General features: G+C 39.1%; 1 protein-coding gene across 6 annotated transcripts in view; it reads right to left on the bottom strand.

The window, feature by feature from the left end:
• CNTNAP4 (contactin associated protein family member 4) overlaps window positions 1-22059 on the bottom strand; it is a 284057-nt gene that overhangs the window by 51029 nt on the left and 210969 nt on the right. For all 6 annotated transcript variants that reach the window (XM_088830269.1, XM_088830270.1, XM_088830272.1 and 3 more), the window contains 3 exons: window positions 20880-21077; window positions 17223-17379; window positions 11035-11162 (listed from right to left, as the gene is read on the bottom strand). In XM_088830269.1, coding sequence (XP_088686395.1) covers window positions 11035-11162; window positions 17223-17379; window positions 20880-21077 — 483 coding nt within the window. The remainder of the gene's footprint in view (window positions 1-11034; window positions 11163-17222; window positions 17380-20879; window positions 21078-22059) is intronic.

Below are 22059 nucleotides of genomic sequence, written 5' to 3' on the forward strand. Positions count from 1 at the left end.
CCCGATGACTGTGGCTTTGTAGTAGAGCCTGAAGTCCGGCAGCTTGATTCCCCCAGTTCCATTCTTCTTCCTCAAGATTGCTTTGGCTATTCGAGGTTTTTTGTGTTTCCATACAAATTGTGATATTATTTGTTCTGGTTCTGTGAAAAAAATATCGTTGGTAGCTTGATAGGGATTGCATTGAATGTATAAATTACTTTGGGCAGTATACTCATCTTTACAATATTTATTCTTCCAATCCACAAACACGGTATATCTCTCCATCTATTAGTGTCCTCTTTGATTACTTTCACTAGTGGTTTATAGTTTTCTATGTACAAGTCTTTTCTTTCCTTAGGTAGATATATTCCTAAGCATTTAATTCTTTTCATTGCAACAGTGAATGGAATAGTTTCCTTAATTTCTCTTTCTATTTTCTCATTCTTAGTGTATAGGAATGCAAGGGATTTCTGTGTGTTGATTTTATATCCTGCAACTTTACTGTATTCATTGATTAGCTCTAGTAGTTTTCTGGTAGAGTCTCTAGGGTTTTCTGTGTAGAGGATCACATCTTCAGTGAATAGGGAAAGTTTTACTTCTTCTTTTCCAATTTGTGTTCCTTTTATGTCTTTTTCTCTGATTGCTGTAGCCAAAACTTCCAGAACTATGTTGAATAGTAGTGGTGAGAGTGGGCACCCTTGTCTTGTTCCTGACTGTAGGGGAAATGCTTTCCGTTTTTCACCATTGAGGATAATGTTTGCTGAGGGTTTGTCATATATAGCTTTTATTATGTTGAGATATGTCCCTTCTAATCCCACTTTCTGGAGGGTTTTTATCATAAATGGATGTTGAATTTTGTCGAAAGCTTTCTCTGCATCTATTGAGATAATCATATGATTTTTATTTTTCAGTTTGTTAATGTAGTGTATTATGTTGACTGATTTGCGGATATTGAAGAATCCTATCCTTGCATTCCTGGGATAAAGCCCACTTGGTCATGATGTATGCTCTTCTTAATGTGTTGTTGGATTCTGATTGCTAGAATTTTGTTAAGGATTTTTGCATCTATGTTCATCAGTGATATTGGCCTGTAGTTTTCTTTTTTTGTGGGGTCTTTACCAGGTTTTGGGATTAGGGTGATGGTGGCCTCACAGAATGAGTTAGGAAGTTTCCCTTCCTCAGCAATTTTCTGGAAGAGTTTGAGTAGAATAGGTGTTAGCTCTTCTCTAAATTTTTGGTAGAATTCAGCTGTGAAGCCGTCTGGACCTGGGCTTTTGTTTGTTGGAAGATTTCTGATTGCAGCCTCTAGTTCCGTGCTTGTGATGGGTCTGTTAAGATTTTCTATTTCTTCCTGGTTCAGTTTTGGAAGGTTGTACTTTTCTAAGAATTTGTCCATTTCTTCCAAGTTATTCATTTTATTGCCATATAACTGCTGATAGTATTCTCTAATAATCCTTTGTATTTCTATGTTGTCAGTTGTGATCTCTCCAATTTCATTTCTAATTTTATTGATTTGGTTCTTCTCCCTTTGTTTCTTGATGAGTCTGGCTAGTGGTTTGTCAATTTTATTCACCTTCTCAAAGAACCAGCTTTTGGCTTTGTTGATTTTTGCTCTGGTCTCTTTTCTTTTGCATTTATTTCTGCCCTAATTTTTATGATTTCTTTCCTTCTACTAACTCTGGGGTTCATCATTTCTTCCTTTTCTAGTTTCTTTAGATGTAGAGTTAGGTTATTTAGTTGACTTGTTTCTTGAGGTGTGCCTGTAGTGCTATGAACTTTCCCCTTAATACTGCTTTTACAGTGTCCCAGAGGTTTTGGGTTGTGTTTTCATTTTCATTCATTTTTATGCATATTTTGATTTCTCTTTTGATTTCTTCTATGATTTGTTCATTATTCAGCAGTGTGTTGTTCAGCCTCCATATGTTGGCATTTTTAATAGTTTTTCTCCCGTAATTGAGATCTAATATTACTGCATTGTGGTCAGAAAAGATGCTTGGAATGATTTCATTTTTTTTGAATTTACCAAGGCTAGATTTATGGCCCAGGATGTGATCTATCCTGGAAAAGGTTCCGTGTGCACTTGAGAAAAAGGTGAAATTCATTGTTTTGGGGTGAAATGTCCTATAGAGATCTATTAGGTCTAATTGGTGTATAGTATCATTTAAAGTTTGTGCTTCCTTGTTAATTTTCTGTTTCGTTGATCTATCCATAGGTGTGAGTAGGGTATTAAAGTCCCCCACTCTTATTGTGTTCTTGTTAATTTCCCCTTTCATACTTGTTAGTAATTGTCTTACATATTGCGGTGCTCCTATGTTGGGTGCATAAATATTTATAATTGTTATATCTTCATCTTGGATTGATCCTTTGATCATTATGTAGTTTCCTTCTTTGTCTCTTTTCACAGCCTTTGTTTTAAAATCTATTTTATCTGATATGAGTATTGCTACTCCTGCTTTCTTTTGGTCTCTGTTTGCATGGAATATCTTTTTCTAGCCCTTCACTTTCAGTCTGTATGTGTCCCTCATTTTGAGGTGGGTCTCTTGTAGACAACATATATGAGTGTTTTGTTTTTGTATCCATTCAGCTAGCCTTTGTCTTTTGGTTGGGGCCTTCAACCCATTTACGTTTAAGGTGATTATTGATAAGTATGATCCCGTTGCCATTTTCTTTATTGTTTTGGGTTCGCGTCTATATACCCTTTCTGTGTTTCCAGTCTAGAGAAGATCCTTCAGTATTTGTTGGAGAACTGGTTTGGTGATGCTGAATTCTCTCAGCTTTTGCTTGTCTGTAAAGCTTTTGATTTCTCCTTCATATTTGAATGAGATCCTTGCTGGGTACAGTAATCTGGGCTGTAGGTTACTTTCTTTCATCACTTTAAGCATGTCTTACCATTCCCTCCTGGTCTGTAGAGTTTCTGTTGAAAGATCAGCTGTTATCCTTATGAGGATCCCCTTGTGTGTTATTTGTTGCTTTTCCCTTGCTGCTTTTAATGTTTCTTCTTTGTGTTTGATCTTTGTTAATTTGATTAATATATGTCTTGGTGTATTTCGCCTTGGGTTCATCCTGTTAGGAACTCTCTGGGTTTCTTGGACTTGGTGATTATTTCCTTCCTCATTTTAGGGAAATTTTCAACTATTACCTCCTCAAGTATTGTCTCATGGTCTTTCTTTTTGTCTTCTTCTTCTGGGACTCCTATGATTTGAATGTTGGGGCGTTTAACATTGTCCTGGAGGTCTCTAATATTGTCCTCATTTCTTTTAATTAGTTTTTCTTTTTCCGTCTCTGTTTCATTTATTTCTACAATTCTGTCTTCTAGCTCGCTTATCCTGTCTTCTGCCTCCGTTATTCTACTGTTTGTTCCCACGAGAGTGTTTCTGATCTCATCTATTGCATTATTCATTGTATATTGACTCTTTTTTATTTCCTCTAATTCCTTATTAAACATTTCTTGCATCTTCTCAATCCTTTTCTCCACTTTATTTATCTGTAACTCCATTTTGCTTTCAAGATTTTGAATCATTTTCACAATTAAAATTCAAAATTCTTTATCGGGTAGGTTCCCTATGTTTTCCTCTTTTGTTTGTGTTGGTGGGCATTTATCCTGTTCCTTTACTTGCTGTGTGTTTCTCTGCCTCTTCGTCTTGCTTATATTGCTGTGCTTGGGGTGGCCTTTCAGTCCTCTGGTAGTTTGCAGAGTTCTCTTTAATATGTAGTTACCTCATTGTGTGTGGGGTTGGATGGGTGACTTGTCAAGTTTCCCTGGTTTGGGAAGCTTGTGTCGGTGTCCTGGTGGGTGGAGCTGGATTTCTTCTCTCTGGAGTGCAATGAAGTGTCCAGTAATGAGTTTGAGATGTCACTGGTTTGGGGTGGCTTTGGGTAGCCTGTATGTTGAAGCTCAGGGCTATTCTCCTGTGTTGCTGGAGAATTTGCATGGTATGTCTTCCACTGAAACCTGTTGACCCTTGGGTGGTGCCTGGTTTCAGTGTATGTATGGAGGCCTTTGGTGATCTCCTATTAATTAATGTTCCCTGAAACAGGAGATCTCTGGTGTTCTCAGGATTTGGCCTTAAGCCTCTGCCTCTGGTTTTCGGTCTTATTCTTGCAGTAGGTAGGCTCAAGGCTTCTCCCTCTGTTACTTCCAAGGCAGTTCCTTCTCTTGTAAAAGCTCTTCTGTTTGCTGGTCTCTTCAGTGTCTAATTCCCGTCCTGACACCAGGATGCGGTGGTGGACAGTTATTGTTTTTTTTCCAGCTCACCCTTTCAGTCATGCTGTGGGGAGGGAGGAACACTGCTAACAAATATCACTGGCGTCTGTGGGGAGTGCTCACACTGTCTTGTCTACTCTGGGAATACTCTCGCTCGCAGCGTGTGTGCTTTCCCTGTTTATGCTGCTCAGCCTCTGGGTTGCTCTGCCGGGAGCTGTCCGCGGCTGGCGCTGGGTTGCATGCACTTCCCAGGTCTGAGTGGCTCGGGTTCAGGTCCTCGGGTACTCCACAAAGGCGCAGACTTGGCTGGGCCTGCGTTTTGTGCCTTCCCCGGTCTGAGCAGCTCAGGTGACCAGGTGTTTGGTGAGCACAGTCGCTGCAACTTATCGCCTCCCCGGTCCATGCTGCTCAGTTTTCTGGGTATACAACTAGTGCACTTTCTCAGGTGGATATCGACCAGCCCGAACCCGAGTTGTCTTGGTTAGCAAGGAAGCCTGCCTGCAGCTTGGCATGGGAAGCCTCTCTGTGTCCACGGTTGCCCCTTGTGGCACTGGCCACCCTCCCTGCCTGTGTCAGCGGGAGCTGGGGGATGGGCCGCCCTCAGCCGTCTCGCTCTGCTCAGTCCTTTGTTCTGTGAGCGGGGCTGGCGGAGTCCTAGGTTGGGGCCTTTCACCTTTTCGCAGGCTTTTCGCTGCACAGTCTGCTTAGCTATCTCCCGTCAGCGCCCTCAGACTGCCCTGGGGGCGTTCATGCCCAGTCCTCTCTCTAAGCGCTGCAGCGGCGCCTCCCTGCCCAGCCCCCTAGTAGGGGGTGCAGGCATCTGTGCCGCTTCTCCGCTGAGAGTTTCCTCTGGGCACTTGGTCTGTGGGTTTTAATTATTTATGTCTTTTTTTCCCAGTTATGTGGCCCTCTGAGGTTACAAGGCTATCCACAGACTCACCCACGTTTCCAGGTGTTTAGAAACTTCTTTTTTTTTAAGCCTCCCTTCCCAGGAAGGAGCTCTGTCCCTCCCTCTTTTGTCTCTCTTTTTATCTTTTATACTATTTCCTACCTCCTTTCAAAGACTATGGGCTGCTTTTCTGGGTGCCTGATGTCCTCTGCCGGTATTCAGAAGTTGTTTTGTGGGATTTACTCAGCGTTCAAATGTTCTTTTGCTGATTTTGTGGGGGAGAAAGTGGTCGCCCCATCCTATTCTTCCGCCATCTTCCCGTGCTCCCCCCAGTATGTGATTTTTTTTAAGATCAGAATGTCTTTCAAAATGTAATCAAAACTCCTTTAATTAAAATATATTTGCATATCATTTAATAAGTACACTCAAAAACTTACTCCTGTCTCTCACGAATAATTCACAAGCTATAAGTTTCTTGAGCTGTATATGATGGATCATTCTTATTCCTTCATAAACTGCTATTTATTGATTATCTTTCATGTAACAGGTAATGTACTAGGTGTCAAGATACAATAATAAATGAGGAATGGACCTGTTCTTGAGAGGCTCAGAAATAATTAAAAGCCAGAACAAGAAGTTTATCTTTGTAATTTACTCAACATTCTTTGAAAGTGTAGGAATAAGTCCTCTAGAGACCTGTGGAAGGCTTCGTGGAGAAAGGGTGTGAATGATTTCAGTAAAAGGACTGGGGGTGTTTCAGAGATGAAGGGAAAAAGGCAAGTGAAGAGAAAATGATGCTAGATGCTATCAGTGGTTGATGAATTTTCTTTGTGCTGAAGGACCTGCAGAAGTGGGGGAAGGTCCATGCAGGTATCTTCCTGATTGATGTCAAAAAATCATTTAACTTTGTGGGTCAATACTAGATTTCTACTCTTTCTCCTCAGTGAGGTGAGAGTACTGAAGATAACATAGCCACAATTGGCATGCTCTCCAGGTAATTTTTAACACATGCTGAAGATGAAGAAGTATTGGTCTAGAAGACTTATGATGGCACCCCACAAATGTAAATGGTCCCACATCTCCTGAGAGAGCAGAAAGGAAAATACCTACATAAACCCTCCTATTTCTCATGTTTCTCTTAACCATAGACCCAGATGTTTTCCCATGATTTGCTCCTTTGATCCTCTGTCTCCAAGGTTGGTAAAAGTCAGAAACCTATTCAGTAGGATCCTAGAAGTATCCTGGAGAATACCCATGCTACTAAAATCTTTACTAGTTTTTATGTAAGACATAGTTTTTTTATGTAAGACTAGTTTTTATGTAAGACTATATAAGACATAGTTTTTATGTCTTACAAGTTTAACTATTGATATTTTTTTAATTACCCAACTTTAAAATTAAGCAACCTTCATTTTTGCTTAAAAAAAAAAGTACCATTCTGGTGAGTGATGTTGCTAATGGGACAGGTTATACATGTGTGAAGACAGGAAATATATGAAAAATCTCTGTAATTTCCTCTTCATTTCACTGTAAATTTATTTCAAAAATAAAGTCTTTAAAATTAAGCAACAATAACTATTTGTACTATTATTAATGTTCAGTTGTGAGTTGTGATTTTTAGGGTTTTTTCTCTGAGTCAGATGTACTGAGGATAATTTACATAGAATAAACCTGAGTAATTCTGTGTATTGATCTAGGAATTTTGACAAATGCTTCAAGTTACATAAGTTACCATAACACTCAAGACATAGAACATCTCCTTTACCTGTTCTCTTTTGTAAAATTCCTCTTGCCTTGAAGCGATTGGCGAAAGAGATCTTTTTTCTGTTCCTATGATTCTGCTTTTTCCAGAATATCTTAGAAATCGAATGCTCCAGCACATAGCCTTTTAAGTCAGGCTTCTATTAGTCAGTATCATGCATTAAAGATTCATCCATGCTGATTCGTATCAGAAAAGCGCTTCTTTTTACTGTTTAGTAATATTCCATTGTACAGTGTAGATACACCACAGTAAAATGGAATGTTTATTCACTGGCTTATTCATTAAACCACTGGTTTATTCATTAAACCACAGACATTTGGGTGGTTTCCAGTTTTAGAAGACTATGCATAAAACCAATATAAACCTATTCATACAGATATTTCATTTCTCTTCTGCAAATACCTAGGAGTGGGATTGCTGGATCTTATAGTAAATATGTGTTTAGATTTATAAAAAATTGCCAAAGTGACAGTACCATTTTGCATTTGGCACCAGCAGTGCATGAGGAATTCCAGCTGCTCTATATTCTCAGCAGTTGATATTGTCAGGTTTTTTTTGTTTGTTTTATTATATTTTTACAGTGTTAGCCATTCTAATAGCTATACAGTGGTATCTTATTGTGGTGTTAAATGTAGTACATTTCCCTAATGACTAATGATATTGAAAATCATTTTATGTGCTTCTTTGAAATCTGTATTTTATCTAACAAGATGTCTGTGCAAATTATTTGCCCATTTGTTAATTTGAGTTTTTTTAATTGCACTGTTAGAAAGTCCTTCATATATTCTGGATCCTAGCCTCTATCAGATATGGACGTTGCAAACATATTTTTCCCATATGTGACTCTTCTTTCTATTTTTTTAAACAATGTCATTTTAATAGCAGTTTTTAATTATGATGAACCTCAATTTATCATTTAAAAATTTATGGATTATGCTTTTGATGTTCTATCTAAAAAATCTTTCCTAACCCAAGTTCACTAAGATTTTCTTCCATATTTTCTTAGAGAAGCTTTATAGTTTGTGGGTTTACATTTAAGTTTATGATTAATTTGAATTATTTTTGGTATGCAGCTTGAAGTATGGTTGAAATTCTTCTGTTTTTGCAAATGGATTCTAATTCTGCTATAAAAAGGTACTTTTAAAGTTTAAATTTTTCATTACTAGCATATAGAGATATAATTTGTTTTTACATATTGAACTTGCATCCTATTACCTTGCCAAACTCACTTTTAAAAAATATTCTTAGGAATGTTCTACCTAGAAAACCATGTCATCTATAAATGGAGACATTTTATTTCTTCCTTTCTAATCTATAGGCCTTGAATTCCTTTTCTTTACTTACTATGTGCGCTAGGACTCACAGTATGATACTGAATAGGATTGGTGAGAACAGACATCTTTGTCTAGATCCTGATCTTAGAGAGGAAGCATTAAGTCTGTGACAATTCAGGATAAAGTGTCAGATTTTTAGATTTTCACAAATGTCTTTTAAAATACTGAGGAAGTTTAAGTTCCTAGTTTCCTTAATTTTTATAAATAGGATGTTGAATTCTGCCATTTACTTTTCACATATTTTTGTCAAAAAACTTATTTTCATATTCATAAATTCTTTAGGTCAACAATATTTATGAAGTTTTATATCTGCAGAACAACTTTAAAAAGGGGACTTTATCATTCACATCTTCTGTGCTTTTGGTAAAATGTTTAACAATGTTATCTGTGACTTCTGACATTAAACAATAATACTAGTAGTAACAAAATTTCACACCCATCCACATTTTTAAAAATGAAAATAAAGACTTGAATTAGGAGCCAGCTAGCATCTGGTACCTGTGGGTCTCACTTATTTTTCTTTATTCATCCTGCTTTCTCAAGGCTTCTGGGTTGTTTTTTCTTTCCTAGAAAAACATGGCTAGATATGAAATTTTCAACATCTCTGGTTTGTGTGTTAAGACCAAGATACTATTTTTTTAATTTTCATCTTTCCATTTTCTGTTCAAAGAAAATCTAAGAATTCTGTGTCTCAACGAATCATTCTTACTGTCTCAACAAATGGTGCCACCAGCTTTACTCAAGTCAGAAACCTGGAGGTCATCCTCATACCCTGTCACCCTCACCCCTAATCGTATTGAATTCACCTCCCTGACTGAGCTCCTTAGCTAAGCCCCACGCCAACCATTGCCTAGTTCAAGCCTTCATCATTGTCCTCGTCTTACACTCAAAGGTCACTTTCCTGGATCATGAGAACTAAGCCAGTTCTCAGTCTTAAAGTATCCTAGTCCTAATTAGTGTTCCAGCCCCAGTGCCTTCAGGATAACTTTCACATAACTCTCCTCTGCTTATAAGGCCCACTTTGCATGATTCCGTATCTAGAAGCCCCACATCTGCCCCGTTTATCTCATTTGGAAAGGAAAAAAACTAAAATAAACGTGTCTAGGGCTTTGCACCTTCAGGGGTGCAGGCTGCCCACACAGAGAAAATGGGGGGCATTCATTAACTGACACTGCTGCTCTTCAGACAGGGTCCTTTATGCAGAAAATGCTCTGTGAACTCACGTGAGGATCAGCCCCAAACCTAAAGTAGACGTGGTAGACAGGAAGGCCAGGGAAAACTCAGGGACTGTTTCGTTAATGTCCGAGGTGAACCCTCAGGTCTCCAAACACTTACACTGTTTTCAATCCTTGTCCTAATATTGTGAGCCTCCCTCTGTACGCCCATTCTCGTAACAGCTGAATGCTTGATTTCTCAGCCTCACGCCACGGACCTCAGGGACCAGATATGCCCTGTGGTGGAGGGCTGTCTTGTGCATTGTAGGATATTCACAGCATTTCTGGCCGCTTCCTCTGGATCCAGTAGCACTCAACCCCCCACAGTTGCAACAGCCAAACACGTCTCCAGATATTGCCAAATGCCCCCTAAGGGAGCGAGTCACCTGGGATGGAAAAGCCCTGCACTGAGTAAAAAGATGCTGTGTGCCCAAGTTCAAGACGGGAAGTCTGCAAGAAAGAACCCCTAAGGAATCGAGTTGACAGCGACCTCAGTCAAAGTAGAACAATTCCCCAGGGACGGTGGTAAATGGGGGAAGCCGTCCTGAGCCCCTGCAGTGTTCAGATCAGAGCCAGCTGTGAGGAGTGCATGTGATGAATAGAACAATTTCTCCATTGTCACGCAAAATCATTGCACTTCTCTGGATGCAGCCTGCGTTTACAACCTCATCTCTTTGCACATAACTTTTCCCTCCGTGAAATATCCTATGTCATCCTAAAGTGACTGTGTAAGGCCTACTGGCAGACCAGGAAGTTGAGATGATAAAGATTAGGGATGGTAGGCCATTTTTTTTTTACAATGTGCATACACCTTTTTATAGGCCAGTATCATCTTTGCTTTTTAGCTAAGCAACTTTCTCTATGCATCTCCATAAATCCAACGCATTGTCAGACCAACTCTTTCTCTGTTGAGCCTCTAGAATAAACCTTCATTTCAGGATACACTTTTAAGGTAAATAAATACTTCTTCTATTTGCATTTTAAGTTCTGGAAGTAACTAAAAGCATAAAAAAGTAATGAATCAGTCTCGAACCTAACTGACTTCAAAGAGGTTATAAATGGCCACATATGCTCATTTCATTCTCTGCTGAAAATATGTATTTTCTGTGACACTATATTTTAATTAAAAAATTCCGGTTCAGAGTATTCATATATTGAATATACAAAACAGCAGCAGATCCCACTGATTTAGAGTAAGAACACACACACAATCTGGGGGGGGGGGGAGAGAATGAAAGCTGAAATATGTTTGATTAAACTGACTTTGATTCTACTGATGTTCTAATTTCACCCCGGACCCAACAGTAGGAAACTCACCATACACCCTTAATAACGTTATGCAGCACTGAGGTGCTCCTATACGGGTAACGGCATGTAGACTCTGAGGAAGGACGGAATGAACTTATGAGCCAGTCAAACAGAGATGCTCTGTGGTTTCTTTCCTTTGGAATCTTAACAAGGCCTGCTGTCACGGCATTTATTCTAGGGCTCTCCATTCTATCGGGGCACTTTTTTGACTGACTAGGGGGATTATTTCAGACACTGCTTATGGGTTTTCAAAAGAGAAGTCTGACTAATTATTAAGTAGCAACATGGCTCTTAGGTGACATCTCTTTGCTCAGACATGTTGAGGGTGCGTCGCCACCACTTACTGTCTCCGCGGCACAGCAGAGGCCCCAGTTTATAAGCTGCTTCTGAGTGCGGCCGGCCAGTGTCTGTGATCACAATCCTAGTCACTGGCAAATGTTCCTTATAAGAAAGGAATCCGGTGTCATTGGTCCTGAAAGACAGTAACAACAACAACAGCAAGGTTCCTAAATTATTCTGATTAACACAGAAAGTAAACAACAGTCCTGGTTGCATTTCAAAGCCAAGACATTCCGAGCCAAATGGGTACACATAAAAGAGTCAGGAGCAAATTGCTCATCTGAGGATGAAAAAACAGGGCAGCATTTTAGTGCTCCTCACAGTCGGAATATAACTGGTGGTTTTAAGTTGGCCATTCTTTGCCTTTTAAATGAGATGGCTAATCCATTTCCATTTAATGTAATGATTGATAGTGTGTTTTTAGATCTACCATTTTGGTATTTATTTCTTATTTTTCCCCCCACGGGACATCTTGCATTTCTGCTGCCCCTTTCATGCCTCCTCTTGGTTTACTCCCTATTTCTTTTGGTATTCAATTTTATTTTCTCACTCACTCTTTAGCTATATATCTGCTTATTTTGTTTTAATATTTACTTCATGGATTATAAGATACATCCTTAATTCATCACAGTCTACTTAGATTTTATGCTGTATTACTTAAAATGTCATAAGCTTGCTATGGGATAATTTTTAACACCCTTCCCTACACAAACACCTGTTCTTTATGCCATGGTTGCAATATATTTTAAATCCAGATGCTACAAACTTTATAATACAATTAAATAGTGAATTTTAATTTAATCAAGAGAAAAATTTAAACACTGCTTTTTCCATTTACTGACATATTCATGATTCCCAGTGCCCTTCATTCCCACCTGAAGATCTGTTTTAAACGGTCTGTTTAGCCTGAAGAATTTCCATCACTGTTTCTTATGGTACAGTTCTGCTGACAACAAATTCTCTCTGCATTTGTTTCACCTGAACAGGACTTTATTTTACTTTCACTTGTGAGATGTGTTTTTGGCCTCTGTAAAAGTCTAGGTCGACACCGCCTCCCTTTCCCCATGAAAGGTGTGATTTCATTGTCTTCTGACGGGAGGTCACCTTGATTTGCATCCTGATTCCCCGGTGTGGAAGGTGTTCCACCAGATTCACCCAAACTGGCTACTTTCAAAAACATCATTGAAATTGTATTAGTTTTCTGTTAATACTAATGAATAACAAATTATCCCCCAAAACAAAGTGGTGACTTAAGACCTTTTATATAATCTGTGATTCTTCCGCTTTATGACCCTCTGGTTCAGCATCTCTCTCAGGCTACACTCAAAGTGTTGGCAAAGATTGAATTCAACTCAGTGCTTGGGTGGGGAAGGCTCATTCCTGTGGCTATTGGCAGTATTCTACTTGCTGGGCACTGAACTGAAAGCCTTGGGTATTCACCAGCTGTTGGTTGAGGGTGTCCACAACAGCTCACAACATGGCAGGCTGCTGAATCAAACAAGAAGGCTAGAAGATGCAGAGAGTGAATTTCAAGCATGTTAGAAGTCACGGTCTTTTGTAACTCAGTCTCTGAAGTGACATCTCGTCATTTTATCATATGCTATTCTTTAAAAGCAAGTCACAAGGTCCATGCAACACACAAGAGAAGGAAATTACACAGTGGTGTGAATAACAAGAAGTGTGGATAATTCAGGGCCATCTCGGGGGCTTGCTTCCAGAGATGTTTATTAAGCAAATTTGAGAAATTTTCAGCCATGGTTTCATCAAACTATATATACTTTTGCCTCGTTTTATTTCCTGCTGCTCTGGGACTCCAATTTCTTGCCGGTTAAATCATAGATATTTTCCCAGAAGCCACAAAGGGTCTGTCAATTTTTCTTTCAATTTTTTTCTCCTGCGTTTTTCAGATTGAATGATTTCTACTGATCTGTCTTTGGGTTTACTGAAGATTTCTTTTGCTAACTCCCAAAAGAGCTGAAATCTATGCAGTGAATATTTAACTTCAGATGTTGCACTTTTCTGTTCTAAAATGTACATTTGCCTCTTTAATAAAGTTATCATGTATCTGCTTAGAATACCCTTGGTTCCTTCGTGATTATTTTTACCTTTAATTTTTTACACATTTTTTAAGAGTTGATTTAATATGTTTGCCTGCTAATCAGACACCAGTGACCCAGCACCTGTTTCTGCTAGAACTCATTTTCTTGACTTTGGATCAAAGTTTGCTTTTTTTTTTTTTTTTTTTGGAGTAAGCAACCACTGCTATAATATTGGAGAAGGAAATGGCAACCCACTCCAGTGTTCTTGCCTGGAGAATCCCAGGGACGGGGGAGCCTGGTGGACTGCCATCTATGGGGTCACACAGAGTCAGACACGACTGAAGTGACTTAGCAGCAGCAGCTATAATATTATGGATATTATGGGTGATACACTGTAGAGACTCTAGAATTTGCTTTCCTTCTCAGAAGGCTTCATTTTTGTTTTCACAAATGGTTAAATCACAACCTTATCACAATAAATGCTGGAGGCTTGTTTTTACTTCATCGGGGTGGGCCTGGGTCAGTTTCACTGGTAGTTTTCAATCATACTCAGTTTGGGGGCATAGTCTTTGCTATAAAGGCCTGGACCTTCTGTCATTTCTATTTCTAGGGCTTCACAAAGCCCAAGTCAACCAAGGAGACTTACACTCCCAATCTGGTCTCTCTAGTGGTTGCTGCTGAAATCCCTGTATCAGGTGATCAGTGGTCCAACTGCATCTCTCTGCTTGGTTGTTAGAAATCTCCCCCGTGCATGTGCAGCTCAGAGGTCAGGGTTCCAGAGGACCTGATACAGTGGTCTCCTCTCAAGTGGTTTTCTCCATTCCAAAATGTCCAAAAATCCATTTCCAGTCATTCTGGTTGCTCTGAATCTTCCTCTGATACCTGCAGCCCCCCACCCCCAACTCTAGTAATCTTTGAGTTCTAGCCACCCCATGGCAGGTGATCTGGTGAGTAGTTTCAAAGAAAAGGCATCTAAACATAAATCTCATCCACTGATAGTACCTTCTTTGAAGGGTTGAAGGCTCCCAACCCTGGGAGTTTCTGCCTACATTTGGTTATTCTCCACTTGCTTCTAGTTCAGTTCAGTTCAGTTCAGTCACTCGGTCCTATCTGACTCTTTGCGACCCTATGAACTGTAGCACACCAGGCCTCCCTGTCCATCACCAACTCCCAGAGTCCATCCAAACCCATGTCCATTGAGTCGTTGATGCCATCCAACCATCTCATCCTCTGTCATCTCCTTCTCAACCTGCCCTCAATCTTTCCCAGAATCAGAATCTTTTCAAAGGAGTCAGCTCTTCACATCAGGTGGTCAAAGTATTGGAGTTTCAGCTTCAACATCAGTCCTTCCAATGAACATCCAGGACTGATATCCTTTAGGATGGACTGGCTGGATGTCCTTGCAGTCCAAGGGACTCTCAAGAGTCTTCTCCAACACCACAGTTCAAAAGCATCAATTCTTCTATGGTCAGCTTTCTTTATAGTCCAACTGTCACATCCATACATGACCACTGGAAAAACCATAGCTTTGACTAGACAGACCTTTGATGGCAAAGTAGTATCTCTGCTTTTTAATATGCTGTCTAGGTTGGTCATAACTTTCCTTCCAAGGAGTAACAGTCTTTTCATTTCATGGCTGCAATCACCATCTGCAGTGATTTTGCAGGCCCCCAAAATAAAATCAGACACTGTTTCCACTGTTTTTCCATCTATTTCCCATGAAGTGATGGGACCAGGTGCCATGATCTTAGTTTTCTGAATGTTGAGCTTCAAGCCAACTTTTTCACTCTCCTCTTTCACATTCATCAAGAGGCTCTTTAGTTCTTCTTTGGTTTCTGCCATAAGGATGGTGTCATCTGCATATCTGAGGTTATTGATATTTCTCCCAGCAATCTTGATTCTAGTTTGCGCTTCTTCCAGCCCAGCATTTCTTATGATGTATTATGCATAGAAGTTAAATAAGCAGGGTGACAATGTACAGCCTCGACGTACTCCTTTTCCTATTTGGAACTAGTCTGTTTTTCCATGTCCAGTTCTAACAGTGGCTTCCTGACCTGCATACCAGTTTCTCAAGAGGCAGGTCAGGTGGTCTGGTATTCCCAGCTCTTTCAGAATTTTCCAGTTTATTGTGATCCACACAGTCAAAGGCTTTGTAATAGTCAATAAAGCAGAAATAGATGTTTTTCTGGAACTCTCTTGCTTTTTTGATGATCCAGCGGATATTGGCCTTTTTATCTCTGGTTCCTCTGCCTTTTCTAAAACCAGATCGAACATCTGGAAGTTCACGGTTCATGTATTCCTGAAGCCTAGCTTGGAGAATTTTGAGTGTTACTTTACTAGCATGTGAGATGAATGCAATTGTGCGGTAGTTTGAACTTCCCTTGGCATTGCCTTTCTTTGGGATTGGAATGAAGACTGACCTTTTCTAGTCCTGTGGCCACTGCTGAGTTTTCCAAATTTGCTGGCATATTGAGTGTAGCACTTTCACAGCATCATCTTTTAGGATTTGAAATAGCTCACCTGGAATTCCATCACCTCCACTAGCTTTGTTCGTAGTGATGCTTTTCTAAGGCCCACTTGACTTCACATTCCAGGATGTCTGGCTCTAGGTGAGTGATCACGCCATCGTAATTTTCTGGGTTGTGAAGATCTTTTTGTACAGTTCTGTCTATTCTTGCCACCCCTTCTTAATATCTTCTGCTTCCTTTAGGTCCATACCATTTCTGTCCTTTATTGAGCCCTTCTTCTCATGAAATGTTCCTTGGTATCTCTAATTTTCTTGAAGAGATCTCTGATCTTTCCTATTCTATTGTTTTCCTCTATTTCTTTGCATTAATGGCTAATGAAGGCCTTCTTATCTCTCCTTGCTTCAAGTAGGTGTTTTTAATAGTTTTCCTGGGATTATAAATGTTATCTGGGGTTAGGTTTACACAAGCTACTTAAGCATAAGCAGAATTTAATATGAAAAGTTTCAAAATCTTATTTTTAAAAACTATTTTTAATGAATAAAATGTCATGCAGAGATAGAGTTATTGGTGACTGATGTTGCTGTTTAGTCGCCATGTCATGTATGATTCTTTAGTGACCCCATGGACTGTAGCCTGCCAGGCTCCTCTGTCCATGGGCTTTCCCAGGCAAAAATATCGGAGTGGGCTGCCATTTCCTTCTCCAGGCAATATCCTGACCCTAGGACTGCACCCGCAACTCCTGCTTTGACATGTAGATTCTTCACTGAGCTACCTGGGAAGCCTATTGGTGATTAGCTTAATATTTTTAAAAGTTTTATTCACATTTTAAAATACACTGTGGGCATTTGTGTGTGTGTGTGTGTGAAGGCAGCGAGAAGAAAAAAGTATCTTCCAAAAATAATAGAAATTTTGAAACACCGGACTTTAAGTAAGAGAGACAATGTTCTTTATGCTGAACACATAACAATAAAAGTACAATAATGACTCCATACAGATGCCTCCTTTAGAGGCATAAAATTATCTGCTTTTTGATATAACACAGTCTTTGATATTTTTCAAATGAATAAATGTAACGTCAAATGAATAAATAAAACATTTCAAGCTCAATATAAAATCTAAATATTATAGATTTCCTTTTTCAAAATATGATAAACAGAATATCAATTTTTCATAATATAGTGCATCGTTTAAGAAAATAAAAGAGCTACATGTTTAAGTAATTGTTGGAAAGTCTAAGCTTACATATTTAAAGGTTTATAGGCAAGACTACTGAAGAGATACATTAGTAATTAAATATATTTATTTAAATATAATTTATGTAAAGTTTAATATATTTATATAATTATGTTTTGCGAATATAATTCTTAATTATACTTAATTTCAAAGATAATGATAATTGACTCAAAATGAAAAGCAAGTATGAAACAGATGCCTCTGTTTCATCATATTACAAAAATAAAAGGTGCATGACTCATGCTCTATTACCACAAAATTCAAATAAAAAGATCATGATCTTCACATCTAGAAATCAGACTAGTTGCAATACATTTCATCAAAACATACCTTTATCTAATTTTTCTGCTGTAGTAAGTTGTTCGGTATCTACCTACCTATATATGTGGCATTGATTCATTTTAAAAAATTAATAATAAACTTGATTTTGTATAAGGAAATCATAAAAATCACCATTCATTCCGGTCAGCGTCACAGTTGCAGTAATACTGAGAATCAACGCAGTTCCCCTCCAATCCACAAGTACATTTTTGAGGATCAGGCAAAGAACCTCCCCAATAAGTTTGTGTTTCATTGGTTCTTCCAACCCACCAGCTCAGAGGGGTTCCATCTGAAAAATAAAGATGAGAAAAACGACATCTGCTTTATAACCCGTGACCTCTCATCCCAATATAATTCCCTTCCTTCCCAAATCATTAAAAAGAATGAAAGGAGGAAAGACTGGTTTGATGTAGTGATATTCCAAACTTTGTAACTGATGGCATTTCCTTTAGAAAGCTTTATTTAAAAAATATTTCATTATTTAAGCTTAAATGATTGATATATTTCTCTTTGAGTAGAAAAGAAACCAGCATAATAGTAAAAAAAAATTGTATTGAGAGTTCATACATGCCATTTCCTTAAAAATAATTTTTTGAAACAACAAGGCATCAAATTATAATCCACAGTAATTAACAGATGAGAAGCAAAATTGATTTGAGAACATAAAATGCCTACTAGAAGATTATGAAATGCTGTGTAAAGTCAGTGATTTATCTTAATATACTTATCGACTAAAGATAAACTAGCTGTTTAGGCATGGTACGGCACTCCCTCACTATGATTCAAGATACATTCAAAAGTATATATATTTTTTTCTGTTTACTGGCTTGGCTACTTCTTCAGAGACTACAGAAATAACACTGAAAGATCTTTATGCCCAAAGCAAATACGACACTCAAAAACAAAGTTTCCCTCAACCAAATGCATTTCTTTCTATGATGAATGTTCAGTTACCAGCTCCTTCACAGAGCTAAGACTAAAATGATGCCAAGACGCTAGGGCAAGGCATAGACAGAACGTTTAGATATGGTTTGCAGGCAATCTGTCTTAGGGGAAAAACCACAGCCACTGGAGAGTCAGGGCGTGAGAAGACGGCGGCACCAAATCAGTCAGCTCCTCAAAGGCGAGCTATCATTCTTCCACTGACTTGCAACCTTTCAAGTTGTGGCCCTTAGCCTTACTTTTACTAATTTCTCCCTTACTTACAAATGGCAGTGCTCGTAAAGTCTTACTATTACATTGGATCTGTGCTAATGCAGGTAACTTCTCACTCAGCATTACTATACATTCCTGTGCGCTGTGCCAAGAAGTCAAGGAGCTACTGGAGGCTTGTGTTAACAGGCTCCTCAACATCAACAGTCTTCATTCTCTTTAACTGCGTGATTAACTCACCAACTGAAAGCAAAACCTACTTGAAACATTTAATAGATCTGTTTTGACATACTGCTTAAAACATTACGTGGTTATAGATTTTTTAAAAATAAATTATTATTCTTATATACTGAATAGTATTTTCACATCTAAATTTGCTATCTTCCCTATGAAGTAGAAACCACTGAATGTTTTAAAGATACCAAATACCTCTGATTTCCTTAGTCTTACTGAAGTGTCCTAAAGGAATTTTATATAAGAAAGAATTAAGAAAAGCATGAGAAAATTTTAAAGTTGAAAATGAAATGATAAAATATCAGGGATGACGGTGTAATTATGAATAAAATTCCAAATGGCTTGAGTATTCACACTGACCACCCTTCCAGTGTGCTGAGCTGGAGGACCCGTATCTCGCTGGAAATATTTTCATAAACATTTCCACTTTATTCATCCATAATCACAGCACCATTATTGCTTGATGCTGCTATAGTTTCAAGATTTGAAACTGTAAATTTAACTTGTCTCACACCACCTTCCTGATCTTTCCCGTACATTCCTTACTGTAACCTCAAAATCCAAACTGTTCTCTCCTTTCCACCTCCAATCCATCCTATATGGATTCTAGGGTTATGGATCTGAAGAAAATCTGTGTATTCAATGGTTACCCCCAACCTTGGTTCTACAGACTTCTAGAGTTTACTATCCTCTTCGCCAGTGGCTCCCGAGCCTGGCCGAAACTCTGGGGAGCCTCAAGAGCAAGACGTGCAGCGCCCAGAGCCCTGACGGCAGGACACACCTTCACACTCAGGGCCATCGCCTCGTCATCGTGTGGGGCTCAGCTCGCTCACTAACATTCTTGGGGATTTGGTTTTCTGGTTCTTTTCGAGTCTGACTCATTTGTGACTGTGACGATTGTCTTTCCTCTTCTTTCTTCTCTAGTCAAGCAACTTCATTCCATTTCGTTTCATCCCATTCATTTACCCTCCTGCATTTACAGTTCTCTTTCCTCTTAGAAGGGTTTCCCTGGTGGCTCAGCTGGTAAAGAATCTGCCTGCAATGCGGGAGACCTGGGTTCAATTCCTGGGTTGGAAAGATCCCCTGGAGAAGGAAAATGCTACCCTCTCCAGTATTCTTTGTCCATGGGGTCACAAAGAGTCGGACACAACTGAGTTACTTTCACTTTTCCTCTTAGACTATACTTCCATACTTGCTTATCTGTTTTTTTAAAATAGATTCCAAGATAGATATTCACAATGAACCATCAGTCGCATACTAAACTGGTAGGATCACTGTGAGCATGATGCCCTGGAGAGCTGGAAAGAGAGGTGAGTGAAGTGAAGTCACTCAGTTGTGTCCGACTCTTTGAGACCACATGGACTGTAGCCCACCAGGCTCCTCAGTCCATGGAATTTTCCAGGCAAGAGTACTGGAGTGGGTTGCCATTTCCTTCTCCAGGGGATCTTCCCGACCCAGGGATCGAACCTGGGTCTCCCATATCGCAGGCAGACGCTTTACCGTCTGAGCCACCAGGGAAGCTCCCTTCAATTTCACTTTATATGTGTTACCCACCCGCCACCTGGTGGCATGGAGATGTCCAGACAGAGAGTCTGTATTGGACAGAGGAGCGAGGAGGACAGTACGGAATTTTCGTTATACAGATTAATCTTTTGGATGCTACATTGGGTGGGTAGGAGATAGGGACTGATGGCCAGTTGAGAGGCCAGTAGGAAAGGTCTTGCAATAGCTTCATGTATCAGGTCATTAAAACCTACATGGAGGCAGACCTGGTGGGACTCGAGATAGTCTCACATAATGAGACATTCTAAAGGGAAAAACACAAACTAGAATCAGAATTTAGGGCCAGAAACTGGATATTAAAGGTAGAATAAAGAAAGAGTTAAACATGGTTTTCTGATTCCTATTTGAGCTACTGGGGAAAAAAAGCCATGTTTCCAGCAGCCTGCTCTAATTTTCAGTTATACCCAGAGGGTAACTTGTCAACAATCCGTGAAAGAGTCACACAGAAGAGTCACTTTCAGAAAACGGAGTCATATTTTTATTAGCTCTTTCCCATGATAAAAACAAACTGAATGTGTCACTTGCCCTTTACAAGGGACCAACACTGAACATTCACCAAGTATGAGGAGGAAGCCCTTTCTGTGCAGTCCTCGGATCGAGGCCAGGAAGAAACGCCAGAGACAATCAAGGCTTTAAACAAAGCTCAGTGTCAGCTGACCTTGTTATTTTCTTCAGGCGATAGAGTCTCCGTGACTTCCCAACTGTGACAGGCTTGCTAAACACTTGGGACGCACACGCCCTGGGCAGCTCTATGCCACCACCTTGGCAGAATTAAACTCTGCAGGAGCTGGTGCAGTACGACACCCATGGGTAGGGGAATGGATGCCCCAGTTCACTTACCTTCCTTGCTTACGAGCCGTGACTTCTTGCAGTAGTAGGTCAGCTCCTGTTCACAGTGCTCCGCGCGGTTAATGGTGGCCTGGAGTTGCTCCATGCTGGCCACATACTCGAAAAACCCAGTGTAGGGGTTCTCTGGGTTGGTATTTCGGACTCTTGTGACATCAGAGCCATTGTGCTGTATGATGGTCCACGCAGTTTCTTGTATGCAGAAATGGGGGAAGAAAGAGAGGAGACCATCACTAGTCTGCAAAAGTTAAAATAAATAAAGAAAATCAAAATCACCTTTTATCTGAGTCAAATTTTTCTAGTCATCAAACCTCTCTGAGAGGTAGAATCAACACAAATGGATTCTTAAAATTTTTAAATTATAGTAAAATGATTCTTTTCCCTGAAGTTTATATGATTGCCATGCATCTGCAGTGTTTTTATTCTACTTTTTCATATAATTCAGCCAGAAAGTATTCACGGTAAAAATATTAAGAAAACTGATTATTAAATTTTGTACATTTCATCAAATCTGACATTCTACTTTTAAAAGATGCATCATTAATTTTGTTTAAGAAAGAAAAGAATAATGCTGCCTATTATAACTGTAAAACATTGCTGACTGTTGATACATCCTGAATTCAGAGATGTTAAAGTTTTAAAAAAAATGCATCTTTGAATCTATAAAATATTTTAAATTACATAATGTAAGCAATGATTTATCCATTCTTGGAAATCATCCATGCTGCCAGCAAAAAAAAGGTCAACTTTTTATGGCCCGTATATCTCCCTTCAGACAACTTTTAATTATGAGTGTACATCTATTTCCTTTTTAAATCACACTTCGGAGAACTTTTTTTTAATAATATGGAAAAATGTACAAAATATTTAAGTGGGGAATGCAGGATACAAAACTATATGTAATATGATTAATCTACATACACAAACACATACACATTAATACATATTCATAGGACACAGATGTTAGGAAATTACACTAGAATTACACCTATTTCTTTAAAAGTCAATTTTGAAATATTCATTTCAGTACCATGTGATCTGCGCAGTTATGCAGTGCAATAGCAAGTGATGTTTCTGAATACGTGACACAGCATCAACATCTCAACTCAGAAGAAAAATAAAACATCTCTGCGTATGTGTGAGAGCTACCTCTATTGGTACCTGAATGCCTGTA

This window comes from Moschus berezovskii, chromosome 22, assembly GCF_049115385.1.
Source record: "Moschus berezovskii isolate FMDL1 chromosome 22, NW_MosBer_1.0, whole genome shotgun sequence".
Classification (NCBI taxonomy): domain Eukaryota; kingdom Metazoa; phylum Chordata; class Mammalia; order Artiodactyla; family Moschidae; genus Moschus; species Moschus berezovskii.